Genomic DNA, 17,503 nt, shown 5'->3' on the forward strand with positions numbered 1-17,503 from the left:
AACACACTTCGCAGGGAACTGTCAATGAAATAGTTCATGAGGAAGTTTTTACGACAAATGTGGTGGCTATCAATTTTATTTGAAACAGCTAAAATATTCAACAGTGTCAAAAAAGCCTTATTCCCATGCAAATAATTGCTATTAACTAATATCAGTAATGAACTACACATGTTTAATTTTAGAATTACTAGTTTTGCTGTTGAATACATTAGCACTGTACTATAATCTTTTGAGTTCTATGGACCTTTAGGAATAAACTCCCCAAATCAAAGTTTAAAAATGTTTAAAAAGTTCCTAACGTAGCTGTTCAATTCTCTCAGCATAAAATCTGATACCCCATCTCACAGATTAGAAATTAATTAAAAAGGAGTATAGCATTATTAGTCAAATACAATGAAAGCAATAGCAAAATGCTCATAAAAGGATAAGTCACAAATATAAAAAGAAAACTGACATTCTTTGTGTTGTTAGATTATGTGTAGAATCATGTATTTAAGGCAGATAAATATGTTAACGATTCTTTTGAATTTCAACATATGTCTAAATTTAGTAGATAATTTAAAAATACATTAAACAAAAGGGAAGATTTTCTAAAATGTTACTGGACACAAATGTTATGCCTCTTGATTTTTCTTTCAAGAACATGGCAAACCATTTATTTACGTAAGGAATCTAATTCATGAAAAGATGTTAAGCAGTGTTTTGGTTACTATTAATATATAAAATGTAGCAATGAGTTAGTTGTTCTCACCTGCTGAGAATGTTGTATGGGCAGGGAAGATGGAACCCCTGTTAGGCTACTTGAGGATGGTTGACCCTGGCTTTGCCCCTGTGCCTGAAGGAAAAAAGTGAATACAACAAATTAGTGAAGCCCTACGTAAGTACAGAGAGGTCAGGCTTTTGCAATAAACATTCAAACTCCTGAGAGTTTGCTTGAGCAAAATGAAACATTAGCTTGATTAAGTATGTATGGGAGACCACTGGGGCATCTTTTGTAAGAAAGGGTTAGAAACATTATATCACAGAATGTATCCTGATCCCATGCAAAAACCACTAGTGGTTAAAACCTAACTTACTACTGCTGTGTTTGGGCTATAATTTTAGCTGACCAAAATAGTAAAATTCATAATAAAATTGTTACTGAAAGTATAATAATCAGGAAAAAGTAGCATGACTACCAATGTGAAATAACCCTGTATTGGAATAATTAAAGACAAAGGGTATTTGAGAGTGCTAATTTGGTTCCTTTTGCTACTTCTTATAGTGCTAGGGTGACTTTTACTAAAAATGTAAAAAACTTGTCATTGTCACTAACCTAGAGTAATGGTTGTCACGCAGAAGTGATTTTGCCCTTACAGGGATCATTTGTCAGTATCTAGAGACATTTTGGTTGTCACAACTGGGGGAGGTGGTTTCTACAGGCATGTACTAGTTAGAAGCCAAGGATGCTGCTAAACATCCTACAATGCACAGAACCACGACCTACAACAAAGAATTATCCAACCTAAACCATCAAGTGTTGCATTTGAGAAACCCTGACCTAGAAGTCTAAGTTAAAATAATTGAGAAAGTGAGAAATGAATGCAGGATTTCTTATGTAGGTAAGTTAAGGAAATGAAAAGGCCCACAAACTTTGGTGTTCCATTTCAGTGTAGAGGGGTTTCTTTGAAGCCTACTTGGATTTGACACCACATGTCACTGCATCTTAACCACTATTAAGTATTCATTCTTTCTACAGTATGTAAATTTACTGCCTGATGGCTTACTTTGGAAAGTTTAAAGAAGAATGGCTGGCAGTGCATTAAGATTTATAATACAGGCTGACAAGCAGTGCATTAATGTGAGCACACAGTGAGTACACTGCATGCCGATGCAATGTAATTTTCATTTCTGGATCTTCTTGCTTCCTAGAACTATTCTAAATAACTTATACTTTATGTACACTTTTGGGATTGTTTATGCCCCTTATGAGGGAAGAACACAGGAAGAAAGTATCAAGAACATACAGTATTTTATAAGAGTGGAATATTTAAAAGATCCAAGCAATGCCTTGAATATATAATTGAAAAGTCTCCTATATAGATTTTATAAGACTTATACATTTGATAAAATATATCAAAGGAATATATGACAGTTAATACTGACTCCACTTGAATTCTGTTATGTCCATTACTTTGTCTTTATTTGCGAGAGTACATATGCCCATACCCATAAATAACAAAATTTAATTTGTTGAGGAAACAACCAAGGCCTGAGATATCTGTTTCTCAGCTTGCAACATCTATCACAAATTCTTAAAAACAAAAAAAATCCTACCACCCACACTAGATTACAATTTTGTTGCTAAAAATTAGAATCAATTTTATGGATTAGCATTTTATTTGGACATATAATACACAGTGACTTGTTCAAATGATGCCATTTTAAAAGGCATTTTCATTTGTTCCTAAATTCTTAAGATGTTTCTTTTCTCTTTTAAGATTCCTCCAAACTAATGAAAATTTTGTGTATTCTTAATACTCTTTAAAAAACTCCCTATTTTCCATTCTTTTCATTTTACAGAAAAAAAACCTATTAAAACAAAAAAAACCAAAAACTAGCCATGTTTGTTTCTAGGGAGAGAGAAATACTTCATACTAATATTTATAAATAATCAACGATGAGTCAACTTTACATGATAGACAGTTACATTCTCACTACAAATTGAAATTATTCTACATATGGATAGAAGTAACTGATTTTGACGAGTGACTAAAGTTCTAGTTTTTGTGTTCTCTTTTTCAAGGGTTTGCACATATTATAGGTAAATGAGGCAGCTTCTCTCTCATACTTTGTTCTTATATACAAGTAGTTTATAATCCCCCCAAAAGGAGAAATACTAATATTACGAATAAAATTAAAAATAATCCACATAAATGGAAAGGAGGGATAGAAAACTTAAATGTAATGATGCACAATAGGGTAGTTTAAAAGAATCGTGGAAGTCTTCCTATAACCTGTGGATGGAGTGCAGATCCTCCTGAAGAAAATGAGGCAGATAAAACCTGCTGAGATGTGGTTCCTTGGGGGAAACAGAAGAAAAGTGGGGATTCTTGTAACACTGTCTGAGGCAGACGGATAAAGGGTAATGAGACGTCAGAGCCAAAAGGTGCAGCTGCTCCCCCTGTAGGGGGAGGTGATTGAAAATCACTGGGGTCTGAAGAAGTAATTTGTGAGGAATCACTGGAATATTCTGGGCTTCCTATTGGCCAGTTCTGTCCGATAGGCTCTACCACAGAAACGGTCAATTCTGGGGCATGGTAATTACGCTGTTCTTCAGTCACAGGCTGTAGGCGGCCATGTAATCCAACTGATTGAGGAGGTGGTTCTTCCTGATTCAAGTCCACTGCAACCTGTCGATTTCGGTAAACACGCTGAGGCAAGACTCCTCCTCCTTCTCCCGAAGAGGAGCTTGGAGTGTGAACATGAAACTCAAATACACAATTGCTTCTGCTCTCATTGTTATGAGTTAACACAGCGGGCGCAGAATGAGGAACAAAGACAGGGTGAAATTTCAAACGTGTAGCATCTGTACTGATAGGTGCAGAAATACTAGAGAGGGGAGATCCTGGACTCAATCCAGAATCTAATCTTAAATTCTGAAGGTGTCCTACCAGGAAAGCCTGTCCAGATGGAAATTCAAAGACAGAACTTGAGGTAGGGCCCCCTGGTACTGGCTTCTGTTCAGGTATCTGTTTCATAGGACTTGACAGTACTGGTGAGTTGTATGGAATACCCTCATACTGTTCTGTCACCTGGGCCTGGTAAGCTAGATACACTGGTTCCTGAGGAATAAAATAGTGAGCTTCTTCTGGAAGTACTAGTCCAGGTCTATAGTCACCGTGAACTTGAGTTGGTTCAAACATAGGATGGACCTGTATCTCACATGGCTCTCCAGTTATTCTACTGGCTGTAGTGCCCAACATAACTACGGCCTCTGGTGTCCAGTTAGTTGGGCTGCCACCAGGTGGAAGAAGATTTTGGCCAACAGTCCTCAGCAGGGGTTGGAAGTGGCGAGTTTGGGCTTCCAAGAAGGAGGTGCTCTTACGCCGCTGGGAAATGGCCACCTTCGGTGGACAGGTGGGAGGTGGTGAAAAAGAAACTGGACGTTCATGAATAGTTGGGAAAAATATCTGTGATTCTGGGTATGTTGGGGTCCCCCCACACGGATGCGCCATGGACTGAGGCTGTATCAACATGAATAAGACAAGTAATTCATACATTCATATGTGAAATTACATTAGACATGCAAAACTGGGTAGCTCTGTGTAACCCTACAAAACGGTTACACAAAATTTATAATTAATAAAGAAATAACAATGCTTTTGGAAATTATGTGCATAGTAAAAATCCATTAAATACATCCAGGGTCAATAAAGTTATTCTGTGGGATTCTTTGCGTTAGATAAGAGCTGCTTTTCCACAACATCTTCTCTCAAAGGAAATGGAAGAGTTTTCTAAGTGTTTATTCTGTTTTTACCCCCAATTAATATTCTCACTCTTAAGACTTAATGTATATTTAAATCAGTGGAAAAAGAATTAAAATAGTAAGAGTTAAGGGAAGATAGTAAGCTCAACATTTTTAAGATATAAGAAAGGTACTTCAATTTAATCTGCTATACAAAGTTTTCCTATATTCTATATTATTATCCTGTGCTGTTAGAGGCTTCAGTGTTATTATCAACTAACAGTATGTCATCTAACTAGAAATCAAAAAAAGAAGTATTTTTGGTGGACAGTAAAAGACACACTACGGACTACTGACAGAAATACCTTCCCCCCCATCTATCTTAAACTAGATGCAGTTAATTTTACTACACGAAACATGTTACAGATGTCAAATTGCTGAATGTCCACTTCTCTGATCCTAGTTAAGGGGTGAATAATTTAGTGTTCAAATCAAGTGAAAAGGATAATATAAATAACAGACTTAACAGCACTTTTTTATTCACATAGGCAGTTACAGTCATAAGACTCTATAATTTTAGAATCCTACCTAGCCAAATGCAAACAGTGTACACTGTAATAATTCACTTTTATGGACTCTTCTTAAAAAGAGTAGATTAATTTCATTCTTTCAGTAGGGATAGTCCCCATCAAGTTAGCAAAATGGCTCAACTGTTGCTTCTTCACAACAGCTAAAAGAGGGCTTCTATTTCAGACCAGAATGCTTCATTTTACTGTTTATTCAAGGAGTATCCCAAAGCCATAACATATATATGGCTAATCATTCTCCTAAGTACAAATCTGAATATTTTGATATTGCTAGATCAGAATGTTAACTATATTCTCTATCTGGAAAAGCAGCAGCAAGGTCCCACAGTGTTTAACACAACTTTGAGAGACAGATCTTTTATAGATACAAATGGGGCCAAAGAAAATCTTATATACTACATGTGTATCTAATGTATTCACTAGGGTTGCAGCAGCTCTTTCTGCCCACGAGTCCTGTTTTTGTGCTTTAATAAAACTACCATTTTTGCACCCTCCAAAAAATAATGTATTCATTAGAGTCAAGATCCCACCTTATTTGATCAATCTAAGAGACAAATTTCCACGAGGGAACATATGTTTTAGTTTGCCAACACCATCACTTTAAACCGCTAAGAATTAAAAGCAACTTTCAGTCTTCAATTACTCTTTGCTATGGGGGAAAAATGGACTCATTCAGCTTCATTAGTGTCTCTTTAGAATGATGTGAAGAGAAAATGTATTTGAGTTACTTTTTTGATAAAGAGAAAACTTGCTTTTGGTTAAATCAATGAATTTAAAATGAAGTAATACATATTCTTTATATTAATATGTGAAAATGCAAGGATTCGTATAGGTCAGTTAGGGATAGGAGAATATAATAAAAACTAAATTTTATTGTGTGCACATTGATATGTGTCCAGGGCACTATAAGCATTCTCTCTCATTACCTCCTTGCTTTTTTCCCCCCTTAAAGCCTGTAACAAAAAAGTTTCCTATAGGAAGAACTGGTATCCTGAAAGCATAAGTGTAGTCCTTTTTATTTATCTAATTTTTATTAAAATTCTTGATGCCTGGATGTATTCATTGGTAATAAATTTTCATTTGTCAGGAAGTTTACAGTTACATACAGTACTGACAAAGAGGGAAGGCAGGCTGGAGCGTCGGTGCTTGCGCTGAGAGGCAGAGTGCATAGGCAGGACACTCTCCAATGCTTTAGAAAGCTTTTCGGCAAAAGTTTCCTCAGGGGCAATCCGAAGGAGGGAAGGAGAAAGAGATGCAGACAGCACTGGTGGTGGGGTGGAAGGAGCACTGGGAGAGATGCGGGACAGAGAGGGAACAGCAGAAAGATGGGGAACACAAACTGACATGCTACGGCCACGACGAGGCTAAACAGAAAACAAACACACACATGAAAAACACAATACTTTGAAAAAAAAAATAACCAAATGTACAATGATAATAGGGCATAGCTGACCTAAAGAACTGTCCATCCTCCCCCAATCCAGCAAATCCAATTTTTTTGTGGAGAGGCATAATTCCACAAAGCACACCTGGCAGATCACAACTATGCTCTCTACACTGTTGGCCACGTACAGGCTTTTTATGAACCACCGCGATAATGATCAATTATCTTCCTAAATATTCTGAAATTACATCAATTGTTATGAATGTATGAATAAGAAGAGCCAACTGACTGAGGTAGTAGAATAGATAGGGAATACAATGAATACTGGCTTACAGTTTTTTTAAAACTTATTAAGATTAAGAAAGAATTAATTCTATTAGTTTAATGTACATTATAATGTGTAGAAGACTTTAAGACTGGATTACTTTGCCGGAACTCTGGAAATTTCAGAGGTTTCTCAGTTCTATTTAGAAGGGATCAGACTAAAAAAAATTGTTGTCTCAGAGTATTTTATTTATTACATTTCCTATCTTTATCTGTAAAGAGTAAAAACTCATTTTCTAACAGGAAAAGCATTAGTTTTCTAGAAGTAATTCACGACATAGACACATTCTGTAGTTTTACCGAAGTAGTCAATGGAAAAATACCTTAAATGTGAGTCTCTGAAGAGTAAAACTTTAAGAGTTTTCTGGCGTATCAGAGATTCAACTTAGGTTTATAAAGTTTGAAGCGTCTCAACATAAAAACTTTAATACAGCTAAAAAGCAGTATGCCTAATACTGTTAAAGTTGTCCTGAGCAAGTTTGTCATTTCCCTTTAGGTATTGTGAACTGTATAGTTGATTGTGTTTTCTTTTCCAAAACTGGCTGCACAGAATGCTTTGAACGAAATTTGTGGCCTACCAGTAGTAAGTACTTAAGCATCATCATACTTATCATACTTAGTTCATTCCTGGTTCTATTTTTTTTCCACCCGTTTCCCTTTTATTCTAATTTTTTTATTGCACATATAAGTGATATATTACTGTAAGCCATAGTAAATTCTTTCTGCATTAAGAAAGAAAAAGAATCATAAGATTTAAAAAATCCTCAATATTTGATGACTCTTCATGATATACCTCCACAGAATACTGTCATTAAAAGGCAAGGCTGTCATTAACAGTCTGCTTTTAGAGCATCAATAAATAAATATAACTATCTTTGTGGCTCAAATATTTAAAATCATAAATGATCATTCTATTTCCTTTTCTAAAATAGAGACGCCTAACGTTCATTACCCTGTGATGAGGAAGCAAAGAGATTAAAAATAGTTAAAAAGAAATCTAGTTATGATGATCCACAAAAAATCAACCAGAACAAGAGTAGAAACGAACAAGAAATGCTGACAAATAATATTTGTCAGAACACGGAAATACATCTATATAGTCTCTGTAAGATCTTCTACCCTACTTAATTATTTTAAAGGTCAGAAAAGTAGAAAACATTAGTGTATTAGTTTTCTTTGCATTACTGTGGCCATTCATCTTGAGACTTAGCCAATGCAGGACTCATGAATGGACTCTGAAACATACAAACGTCTTTTATTCCAAGCTGTAGGACAAAAGAGCAGAGCAAGCAGAAGTATTTTCTTAACAGAGAAAGATTTTCATTTAATGTCGAGCAAAAGTTCCACAAAATTCTGATTTAAAAGCTTTCTGAGAAAGAGAAAAAAAAATCTGTCTAAAGATCTCACTACACAAGTGCTATACAGTGACCAGTTATTCTCTAATTCCTTCCTGAAGCAGATGATGTACTTTATTTAGCACTGAAGACTTCACAGAGGGTCAACAAAAGAAATGGGGTATTACCTGATACCTATTTTAACATTTTCTATATGAAAAGCAAGAGTGGCTAATGTAAAACATGGGGCAGTGTGTGTGTGTATCTGTGTTTACATATAAATGCATAAAATATTTCAGGAAATAATCTCCATAAGTGGATTCTGAAAATAAATCTGTAATAAAACCATACCAAATAAAGAGAAAAAGCAAATGAACGTATACCGGGGAAGGAATTTGTGTCCAACACAGACTTTAAGGCAGGAACACGCATAGCAACTGATGGTTAACTAAACACAAGCGCTAAATTAAATGGTCATACAAATAAAGGATTTCTTCACTCTAAAGTACTCACATGCAGCATTCTATAATGGTTTGAATGTCTTACCTGTGTTTTATACAATAAGAAATCTTATAAAAAATGCTTAGTAATTCTTTTAGTAAGTAAGCTTTTGAAAAACACTCCACACACCCACCCTCAAATCATTTGTATGTCCAACTTATGCTGATTTGAACAGTTTCAATTCTAAAGTGCTAAAGAGGGCATTATCTTTAACCAAATACAGATTAGTCTAAATCTTGTACATAGTTTCTTCACCTAGGAAGTTCAGCTGATTCTCATACATTAATGTTTATGTTCTAGCCTAACTGAACTACTCCAATTGGACTCTATAATAAACCTATTTCCTTTAGAAACATACCATCTATATTATCTACTTTAAACTCATGCTATTACTTGGATAGCAGAAAGAATCTGAAATTAACATATTACATCTACTGGCCCTCATTATAGGCTTACACTCTCTTATGCAGTTACTTACCATACTTGAGGATGGATATACCCCATGAGGCTGAGATTGTGCTTGGACAACAGAAGCTGTATGCCCTGGGATTGTGCCAGTAGAATGTGCCTGTTCATGTTGGGACCCATATGAAACTGTCTGTTGGCTGCTCACTCGAGATTCTGTGAAGACAGAAGATCCTTGACCACTGTCAACCGTCCCGTCAGCTGAGGGAGAAATAAATTGCCAAAAAACACAGAGAGACACACATCACAAAAAGGTTTGTATTTTCCCATCACAAACCCATTACTCTAGGGTTAGTTTTTTCTTTGTAAAGACCTGAACTAAATAAAAAATGAATACTAGTTATTTTACTAAGTAGATTTCTACGCTTAAAAACATGAAGGATCCATATGGAAAAAAGTTTTAATGTCTTTAAAAAAAAAAAAACTGCATGGTTGTCATAGAATCTTATTACCTGAAGAATAAGGGAACTAAAATGGAATGCTATTAGTCAGCCATAGGTTTGATGTAGCTTTCAAAGTCTTATGATGTAGCTTTCCAAGCTTTCAAAGTCTTGGAGAGCAGTGCATTCTTAGTATTAAGGAGGTAGTTCAATCAAAAACTAATAAGAGGTGCATTACTTTCTAGTCTACATGTTATTCAGCTTTGCTAAAAAAGCTGAACCAGATTAATGGATTCAATTACAAATAGCTAAGATAAATTTATTCATTTTTCATTATTAGTTATATTTCATTTTATTCATTTATTTTTGCAGATGTAAGTTTTAAAAAAAAGTTTTTATTTAAATTCCAGTTAACATACAGTGTAATATTAGTTTCATAATTACATTTTATTTTAAGGAATTGTGAAAAGTAGAAATCTATAAACTGGAACTTCTAAGATGTTGGAACCTGTGAAATTATTTTATATCTTTTTTTTTTTAATGTTTATTTATTTTTGAGACAGAAGGAGACAGAGCGTGAGTTGGGGAGGGGCAGAGAGAGAGGAAGACACAGAATCTGAAACAGGCTCCAGGCTCTGAGCTGTCAGCACAGAGCCCGATGCAGAGCTTGAACCCACAACCATGAGATCATGACCTGAGCCGAAGTCGGATGCTTAACTGACTGAACCACACCCAGGAGCCCCAAATTATTTTATATCCTAATCACATTTCCTTACTGTCCTGTCCTAGTCTGTTAGTGGTAATTACTTCAAATTTCTTATTATATATTGGCTTCATGATTCAAACCAAGAGGCCAGCGAAAAATGATGAGTAAAAAGATGAAAAATCACTTAGGAGTATCCTTAGCATACTTGTCCACTTCCCAAAATACTTACATAACACAGATATACTAGTTTGTTGGTACTGTAGTTGTTGATGTTGATCTGCCTCAGGTTCTTCAGGTTCTACTTGTGTAGAAACTGAAGCTGATGTGGTAGAAGCAGGAGGCATGCCAGTACTAGCAGATGGGATCTGTTTGACTCCTGCCTGGGAAGTACTTGATTGTTGTTCTACCTGGTGTTTCTGATTGATCTCTTCCTGCTTTCTTTTTTCTTGTTCCTCCCGTACCAACTGCCGCTGTTCTCGTTTTCTCTTAATTAATGATACTCTATCTTTGATGGCTTTTGCCATGGTCTTGTGATCACCTTCACAGACATACCCAGACTCTACCTACAGGATAAAGGAGTGCGTTAGGAAGCAGTACAATATCAAAAGAAAGCAAACCAAATATAAAACAAAAGAAGCAGGTGTGGGGAAAAAAGTAGGAAGAAGGGGGAAGAGAAAGACCTCTCTAAGGACTGGTCTTAACCAAATTGTGAAATTACTGGTCTGCATTATGCATTTCTCCACCATTTTTATAGATACTCATAGGGTGGGTGCCATCATTTTTGTAGAAACTCTCAGGGTACCTTTACTCCTAATAACAACAAAACAATGGGGAACCTAAAACCAAAGGTTTTAAACCAAATAAGGCTCCTTTTATTCTAGTCACTCGATTTCCCCACTCACATTAACTATTAATATTAATCTGTCTTGTTTTAAACTTTGTTTCACTAGGCAACAACTTAACCAGAAACAACCATGGTAAATAAATGAAAGTTACAAAAAAAAAAAAAAAACAAATAAAAACACAAATCTCTAATGGTATAAAAAACTAACAATTAAAATAAATATCTCTTTCATACCTGACCCTTTCTATTGAATGGTTCTTATAAATTCTAGTAGAGATATTCTAGGAGTATCTCTTTATATTCACTATTTTAGGCACTATGGCAACCCTAAAATTGGTGAAGTGTTTCATTTCTGAAAAGTTATATTTTAGACATAATTCAAAAAGTGATTGATCAAAGGCTGCCTACTAATAATTGATCTTGAAAACTCCCTCAAGTAAAAACAATTCACAGTGTATTTATAGAGTTTATCCCAATAACTGATCAATATTTATATATTTAGAAAATATAAATTGTCATTTGAACTCTATAGGTTTATCTAGATTAGGAGTCATTTGACCTTACAGTCTTTCACATTACTTCAGAATACATTTTAGATCCATCCATCCATCCTTATATATCTACATCTACTTATCTTTTCCTTAAATAAAAATAACTTTGGGGCCATTAATCAATACAATTTTGTATCAATGAGATCTGCCATCCACACTGCTTCATAAACATTTGCTCAATAACACCAATGTTTGTAAGTCTGTATCAATTTTTAAATAGCAGATCAGTGCTAATTTACCATTTCTTGAGCAACGTCTTCTGGCACATCTCTTTCCAAGTCAAAGGAAAACTCAATAGCTTCATTGTCTTTGTATTTTCCCTTTAGTTTCTTAATATCTTCAATACGTAGCCATAATTTAATGGCTATCTTTTCTCCATCATCTTCTTCTGCTAATTCTACCCGTACCCCTGTTTCCTCCTGGAAGAAGGCATGGTTCAAAAGGTCTTTGATAGAATATCTACCAAAGAGGGGGAAGTGAAACAAAAACAAAACAAAATACCATTAGATTTAAAACATAATTTTCTAGTGTGGCTGATTATTGTCATGCTTGGAATAATAAAAAAGGACTATTAAAAAAAAAAAAACAAAGATTTTATAACTCATTTCTACATTGCTCCGTGTAAATAGTGATTATAGTTTTGATCTCAAGTTACAGAACATCAGAACAGTCTCATTTATAAATAAAAGTTGAAAGTGATACTTTTTAATCGAAGTGATCTAATCTCATATTAGTTAACAATGTACTAGTAACAGCAAATAATACACAGAATATCATAGCTTCAAAATACCACATAGTTTACGTAGAAATTTACAGTTAAGGGGCGCCTGGGTGGCTCAGTCAGTTAAGCGGCCGACTTCGGCTCAGGTCATGATCTCTCGGTCAGTGAGTTCAAGCCCCGCGTCGGGCTCTGTGCTGACCGCTCAGAGCCTGGAGCCTGCTTCAGATTCTGTGTCTCCCTCTCTCTGACCCTCCCCTGTTAATGCTCTGTCTCTGTCTCAAAAATAAAATAAAAACGTTAAAAAAAAAATTTTTTTTAAAGAAACTTACAGTTAACAAAAATTCCTCATATGTTAATTTATAGTTAACAAAATTTCCTCATCTAATCCTTCACCAACAGCCAGTGAGGTATTATTTTGATTTTTAGGAAATGGAGGCTCAGAGAGGATGAAAATCTTCTCATAGTTAGAAGGCTTAATGGTTGAATCAAAATTTGAAAATAGGTTTTTTGATTTCTAGTTCTTTACCTTCTACTACAGCTTTATTTACCCCAATAAATTCAATTCCTTGTTCAACAATTTGTGTACTAGGCAAAAAGTCTGATTGTGGAATAATCTTCTTTAGATAAATGGTTTCAAAATACCAGTAATCTAGTAAACTGTATCATCCAGAAAAGAAATAGCAATATGTTTTAAGACTGGAAACAAATACTCCTTTGTTTATAGTAAAAAAAAAAGTTCTTAGAAGATTAAGGACTCCCCTTTCCAAACACTGTATATACAATTAGAAATCCAAACTAAATTTCTATTGGATAGTCTTAAAGATCATGATGTTAAGCTCTTCCAAACAACAGAGTTATGAAAAGAGAATGAGACTGGAGAAGTGAAGATACTGAATTCTTTAATTTGGATGATATACCTGACTGCTCTCATTCATAAGGAGATAGATTATGCTCAACTTACAATTTATATTTGTACTGGCTGGTCTTCTTTTTCTTTTTTGGAAGGTGAGTGGGGATGGTGAGGGTAGATTATTTTTCATAAACAGACACTGGCTCTTTGCCATGCCTGACGGGTTATGAATCAGCTGTATGATGTATCAGATACTTGCCGCTCCTCTGAGAAAAGTCCTGTTAGTACACATGACTAAGCCAGATCTCCTCCTAAGCTTTGGGCAAACTTGTCTCTTTTTACTGAAAGGAATTTTGATGTTTTGCTCTTCAATTCTGGCAGAATGACAGCAAATCAGTATAGTTGAGCTGATTTCCAAGAGCCAAGATTTTATTTCACCTTTTAGAATTCAATGGGTAAAGAACTAACAAACAGATCTGCTGGTCAGAAAGAGATTGAACCCTATTGAGTTTTATAAATTATGCTGACGCTACAGGTTAAGTAGTTGTATCTGAATGTAGCAGCTAAGTTTAAGATGGTTCTGGTTCACTTAAACCCTATGACACTATATTTTCACAACATTTCAGTATATCAAGTCTCAATATTACCTTAAATGGACAGAAGTCTACTTTTTAAAGATTTTTAAAAATTTTTATTTTTTAAAGTAATCTCTATACCCAATGTGGGGCTTGAACTCACTGAGATCAAGAGTAACATGCTCTACCAAATAAGCCAACCAGGCACCCCCAGAATGCTAATTTTAAAGATATTCCATGACATAGAGAAATTAATCACAAGTGAAATATTAAATACACTTTAGATTGAGTATTGTATTCAGACACATCATTACATTTTAGGTTTTTATGCAATACCTAAGTTAAAAGTGGCAACTTACCTTTCATCTTTGTTTTGCCTTATGCATCCTTCAATAATTTCCTTCACTTCAGGAATTGCTACTTTGTCAAAACTGGCAGGCTTCACTCCCTGAGAAACATAAAAATAGCAACAGAAACATTTAATAATGGCAGGGTCTTTGAACTTTGATTTTGAATTGCCTCTTAAGCTTTTATTAGATTGCCTTCTTACCATCCTGGCTTTTTTCTGATTTGCCTGCAGGAACGGGTCCATTGCAGGGTCAGAGCTAAGTAGAGGCAATTTAACCACGGCAAGAAAACAAGGAACGGTCAGATAGTGGGGTTTCTTATTTCCATAGCCTCTATATGTGGCTAGGGAAAAATTTAGGCTACTGTCAACATCTTCGGCTGTGTTTCAGGTAAAGGAAGTTATTGGCTAAAAAGAAGGCCAAATGCTCTAACTTTTGTTCAGCCTTGTTCCCTAACACATTAATCAACATAGTATTTAACTACTTTGAACAGTGAATCCACGAATGGGCATGAATTCACATGCTTAGTTTGGCAGGTATTCTATTATCACAGTACTCTGCAACAAACTCAGTGAGTACAGGAGTTAAGGATATGGATTGTTTTGGCATGATAACAGAAGAGCAAATTGTCTGGTACATATGAAACATAAAATGAAAAGTGATATATCAGATCCATATAAAAGACAAGATTTCTAACTATTTTCTGAAGAAAACTCACTACTATTATATGTAATACTATATAGTATCCTAGTGGTATTTTAGAATCTTCATAAAATGTAAATTGTTTGCAAATAAAAATTTCAGCAATGTATAGAAAATATACATAAGATGTAAGAATAACAAAATACTGAGAGGTGATATGGAGAAAATCACCTCATTTGCTATTCCCACCTTATCTAAGTAACCACGTGGATTGAAGTAGCTGCACTGATATACTGTCCAAGTGGCACATAAACACATAAAACACAGGGAATAGGAATATAGAAATAGAAGTAAGGGAGAGGTCCTAGAAAAGTTAGAATAAAGTATATAAATTTTAATCATCTATAGTCTCAGTGACAAGATCAATTAAAACAAAATTAGTGAAAATAATCTGAAAAATCACAGAAATGCATGGATTATAATAACATGCATCAAGGATCAACTCTAATTCTCATCAGTTATTCAACTGTGTTATTCAAACTCCTGATTTGGAGGTAGAAACCTACCTAGAGGTAGAAACTTCTAGGGCTAACTTTCCACAGCAAGGAACTGTCAGTAGGACTGACCCTAAAGTTAAACCCATGTATTTAAAAGGTTCATTTTTTTAAGTTTATTTATTTTGAGAGAGACAACGACAGCACATGTGGGGGAGGGGCAGAGAGAGAGGGAGACAGAGAATCCCAAGCAGGCTCTGCACTGTCAGCATGGAGCCCAACATGGGGCTCGAACTCACCAAACTGCAAGATCATGATCTGAACCCAAATCAAGAGTCAGACATTTAACTGACTGAGCCACCCAGGCGCCCCTAAAAGGTTCATTTCTTTTTTTTTTATTTTTTGACAGAGAGAGAGCAAGTGTGAGCAGGGGAGGGGCAGAGAGAGAGGGAGACACAGAATCCAAAGCAGGCTCCCCGCTCCGAGTGGCCAGCACAGAGCCTGACACGGGGCTCGAAACCCGTGAACTGTGAGATTCACGACCTGGGCTGACGTCGTTAACTGACTGAGCCACCAAGGAGCCCCAAAAAGGTTCATTTCTAAGTAATGACTACAAAGATCACTATTTTATTTTCCCTAATTTTCTTATTTTCCAAATCCAGGTAAGTTTTCCCAACTTGTCTTTGCCTTCATATAATAATTCAAATAAGAGTAAGAAAAATAATGCTGCTGAAGCAAAAGGTTGCTGGTATGGTATTTCAAATTAAAGGGCTTAAAAAAATGGGAACTGGGGCGCCTGGGTGGCGCAGTCGGTTAAGTGTCCGACTTCAGCCAGGTCACGATCTCGCGGTCCGGGAGTTCGAGCCTGGCGTCGGGCTCTGGGCTGATGGCTCAGAGCCTGGAGCCTGTTTCCGATTCTGTGTCTCCCTCTCTCTCTGCCCCTCCCCCGTTCATGCTCTGTCTCTCTCTGTCCCAAAAATAAATAAACGTTGAAAAAAAAATTAAAAAAAAAAAAAAAGAAAAAAGAAAATGGGAACTATTTTGAGGGGAAAAAAAAAAAAAAAAAAAAAAAAAGGATGATGCTCCCTGAAAGTTCTCTGGTAGTGGAAACACTGGAGATTTTGTGTTATATTTGTTTTTAATGTTCTACAACAAACATGTAAAACTATAAAAGCAAACCTTAAAGATGTTATTTATAAATATAATGGGAAGAACAATCTAAAATACTGTATATCAAGTTTGTAGAACATTTACTATCAGCAGAAAATTGTCTAAAAGAATGTTCTTTGGTAAAACTGGACACTAATACATACTTGGCCTTTGCATGTAAAGTCAATTCAAATATTACAGGGAAGTGGTCAAAGAGAATACAGATATAATTAGGAAAAATGCTTCTTATTCTATTATATATTTTAGGGGAATGTACTTTGGCCTCCTGACAGTAAAAACTCTACATATTAATAAAACACACATATATTGATTATATTAAAGTTCTGTTCCAATTTAGCACAGGCATATTGGAATGATGATTTCAGATTCCTCATCTAGCAAATGGGGACAGTACCTGTCCAACTTGCCAACCTACATTCACAGCAGCTAGAATCAAATGTGGTATCTAGATTGCAAGCTCTTTGAATTACTAAGTTTGCTGACCTAAGGTCCCTTTTGAATTCAGAGGCAATCATGAAAGATAATAAATCTTAGGGTTAAAAGGAAGCAAAGAGGGGCGCCTGGGTGGCGCAGTCGGTTAAGCGTCCGACTTCAGCCAGGTCACGATCTCGCGGTCCGGGAGTTCGAGCCCCGCGTCGGGCTCTGGGCTGATGGCTCGGAGCCTGGAGCCTGTTTCCGATTCTGTGTCTCCCTCTCTCTCTGCCCCTCCCCCGTTCATGCTCTGTCTCTCTCTGTCCCAAAAATAAATAAACGTTGAAAAAAAAATTAAAAAAAAAAAAAAAAAAAGAAAGGAAGCAAAGAATTCTCTTGAAAAATAATCACCAAGATGTAGAGTGAACCTACTTTCATCCTTGGTTATCCTTAAAAATAATCCTCTTGCTAATCCTACCCATATAAACATTCACTACTTTACAAATAGGAATTCCTATTTATAAATAGAATTATTAGTTGAACAAACGAGCTATATAAGGTCATACTGGTAAAACCAGAAACTGTGCATAATATAACACCTTAAATTTACTAGGTTAAGCTATTCAAGATTCAAATATAGAAAGTTCTATAACAGTGCTATATAATTGGTAATCTGATTGCCACTGCCAACTTAAAAAATGTATTGCAGGTGCCAAGGTAACCAATAAAACTGAGACATACCTTACCAGTCCAGCAGCTGGTATTAAAAG

The 17,503-nt window shown here is 35.6% G+C and overlaps 1 protein-coding gene across 7 annotated transcripts in view; it reads right to left on the reverse strand.

Annotated features, from left to right (window-relative positions):
• Positions 1-17,503, reverse strand: part of WNK1 (WNK lysine deficient protein kinase 1) — a 161,705-nt gene that overhangs the window by 35,042 nt on the left and 109,160 nt on the right. For 6 of the 7 annotated variants that reach the window (XM_047867947.1, XM_047867948.1, XM_047867946.1 and 3 more), the window contains exons 5-9: positions 14,029-14,117; positions 11,763-11,982; positions 10,358-10,691; positions 9,056-9,243; positions 752-835 (exon numbers count right to left, since the gene is read on the reverse strand). In XM_047867947.1, the coding sequence (XP_047723903.1) occupies positions 752-835; positions 9,056-9,243; positions 10,358-10,691; positions 11,763-11,982; positions 14,029-14,117 (915 nt within the window). Of the gene's footprint in view, positions 1-751; positions 836-2,996; positions 4,227-9,055; positions 9,244-10,357; positions 10,692-11,762; positions 11,983-14,028; positions 14,118-17,503 lie in introns of all 7 variants that reach the window. The other variant, XM_047867953.1, reaches the window with a different exon arrangement.

Source organism: Prionailurus viverrinus, chromosome B4, assembly GCF_022837055.1.
Source record: "Prionailurus viverrinus isolate Anna chromosome B4, UM_Priviv_1.0, whole genome shotgun sequence".
Classification (NCBI taxonomy): domain Eukaryota; kingdom Metazoa; phylum Chordata; class Mammalia; order Carnivora; family Felidae; genus Prionailurus; species Prionailurus viverrinus.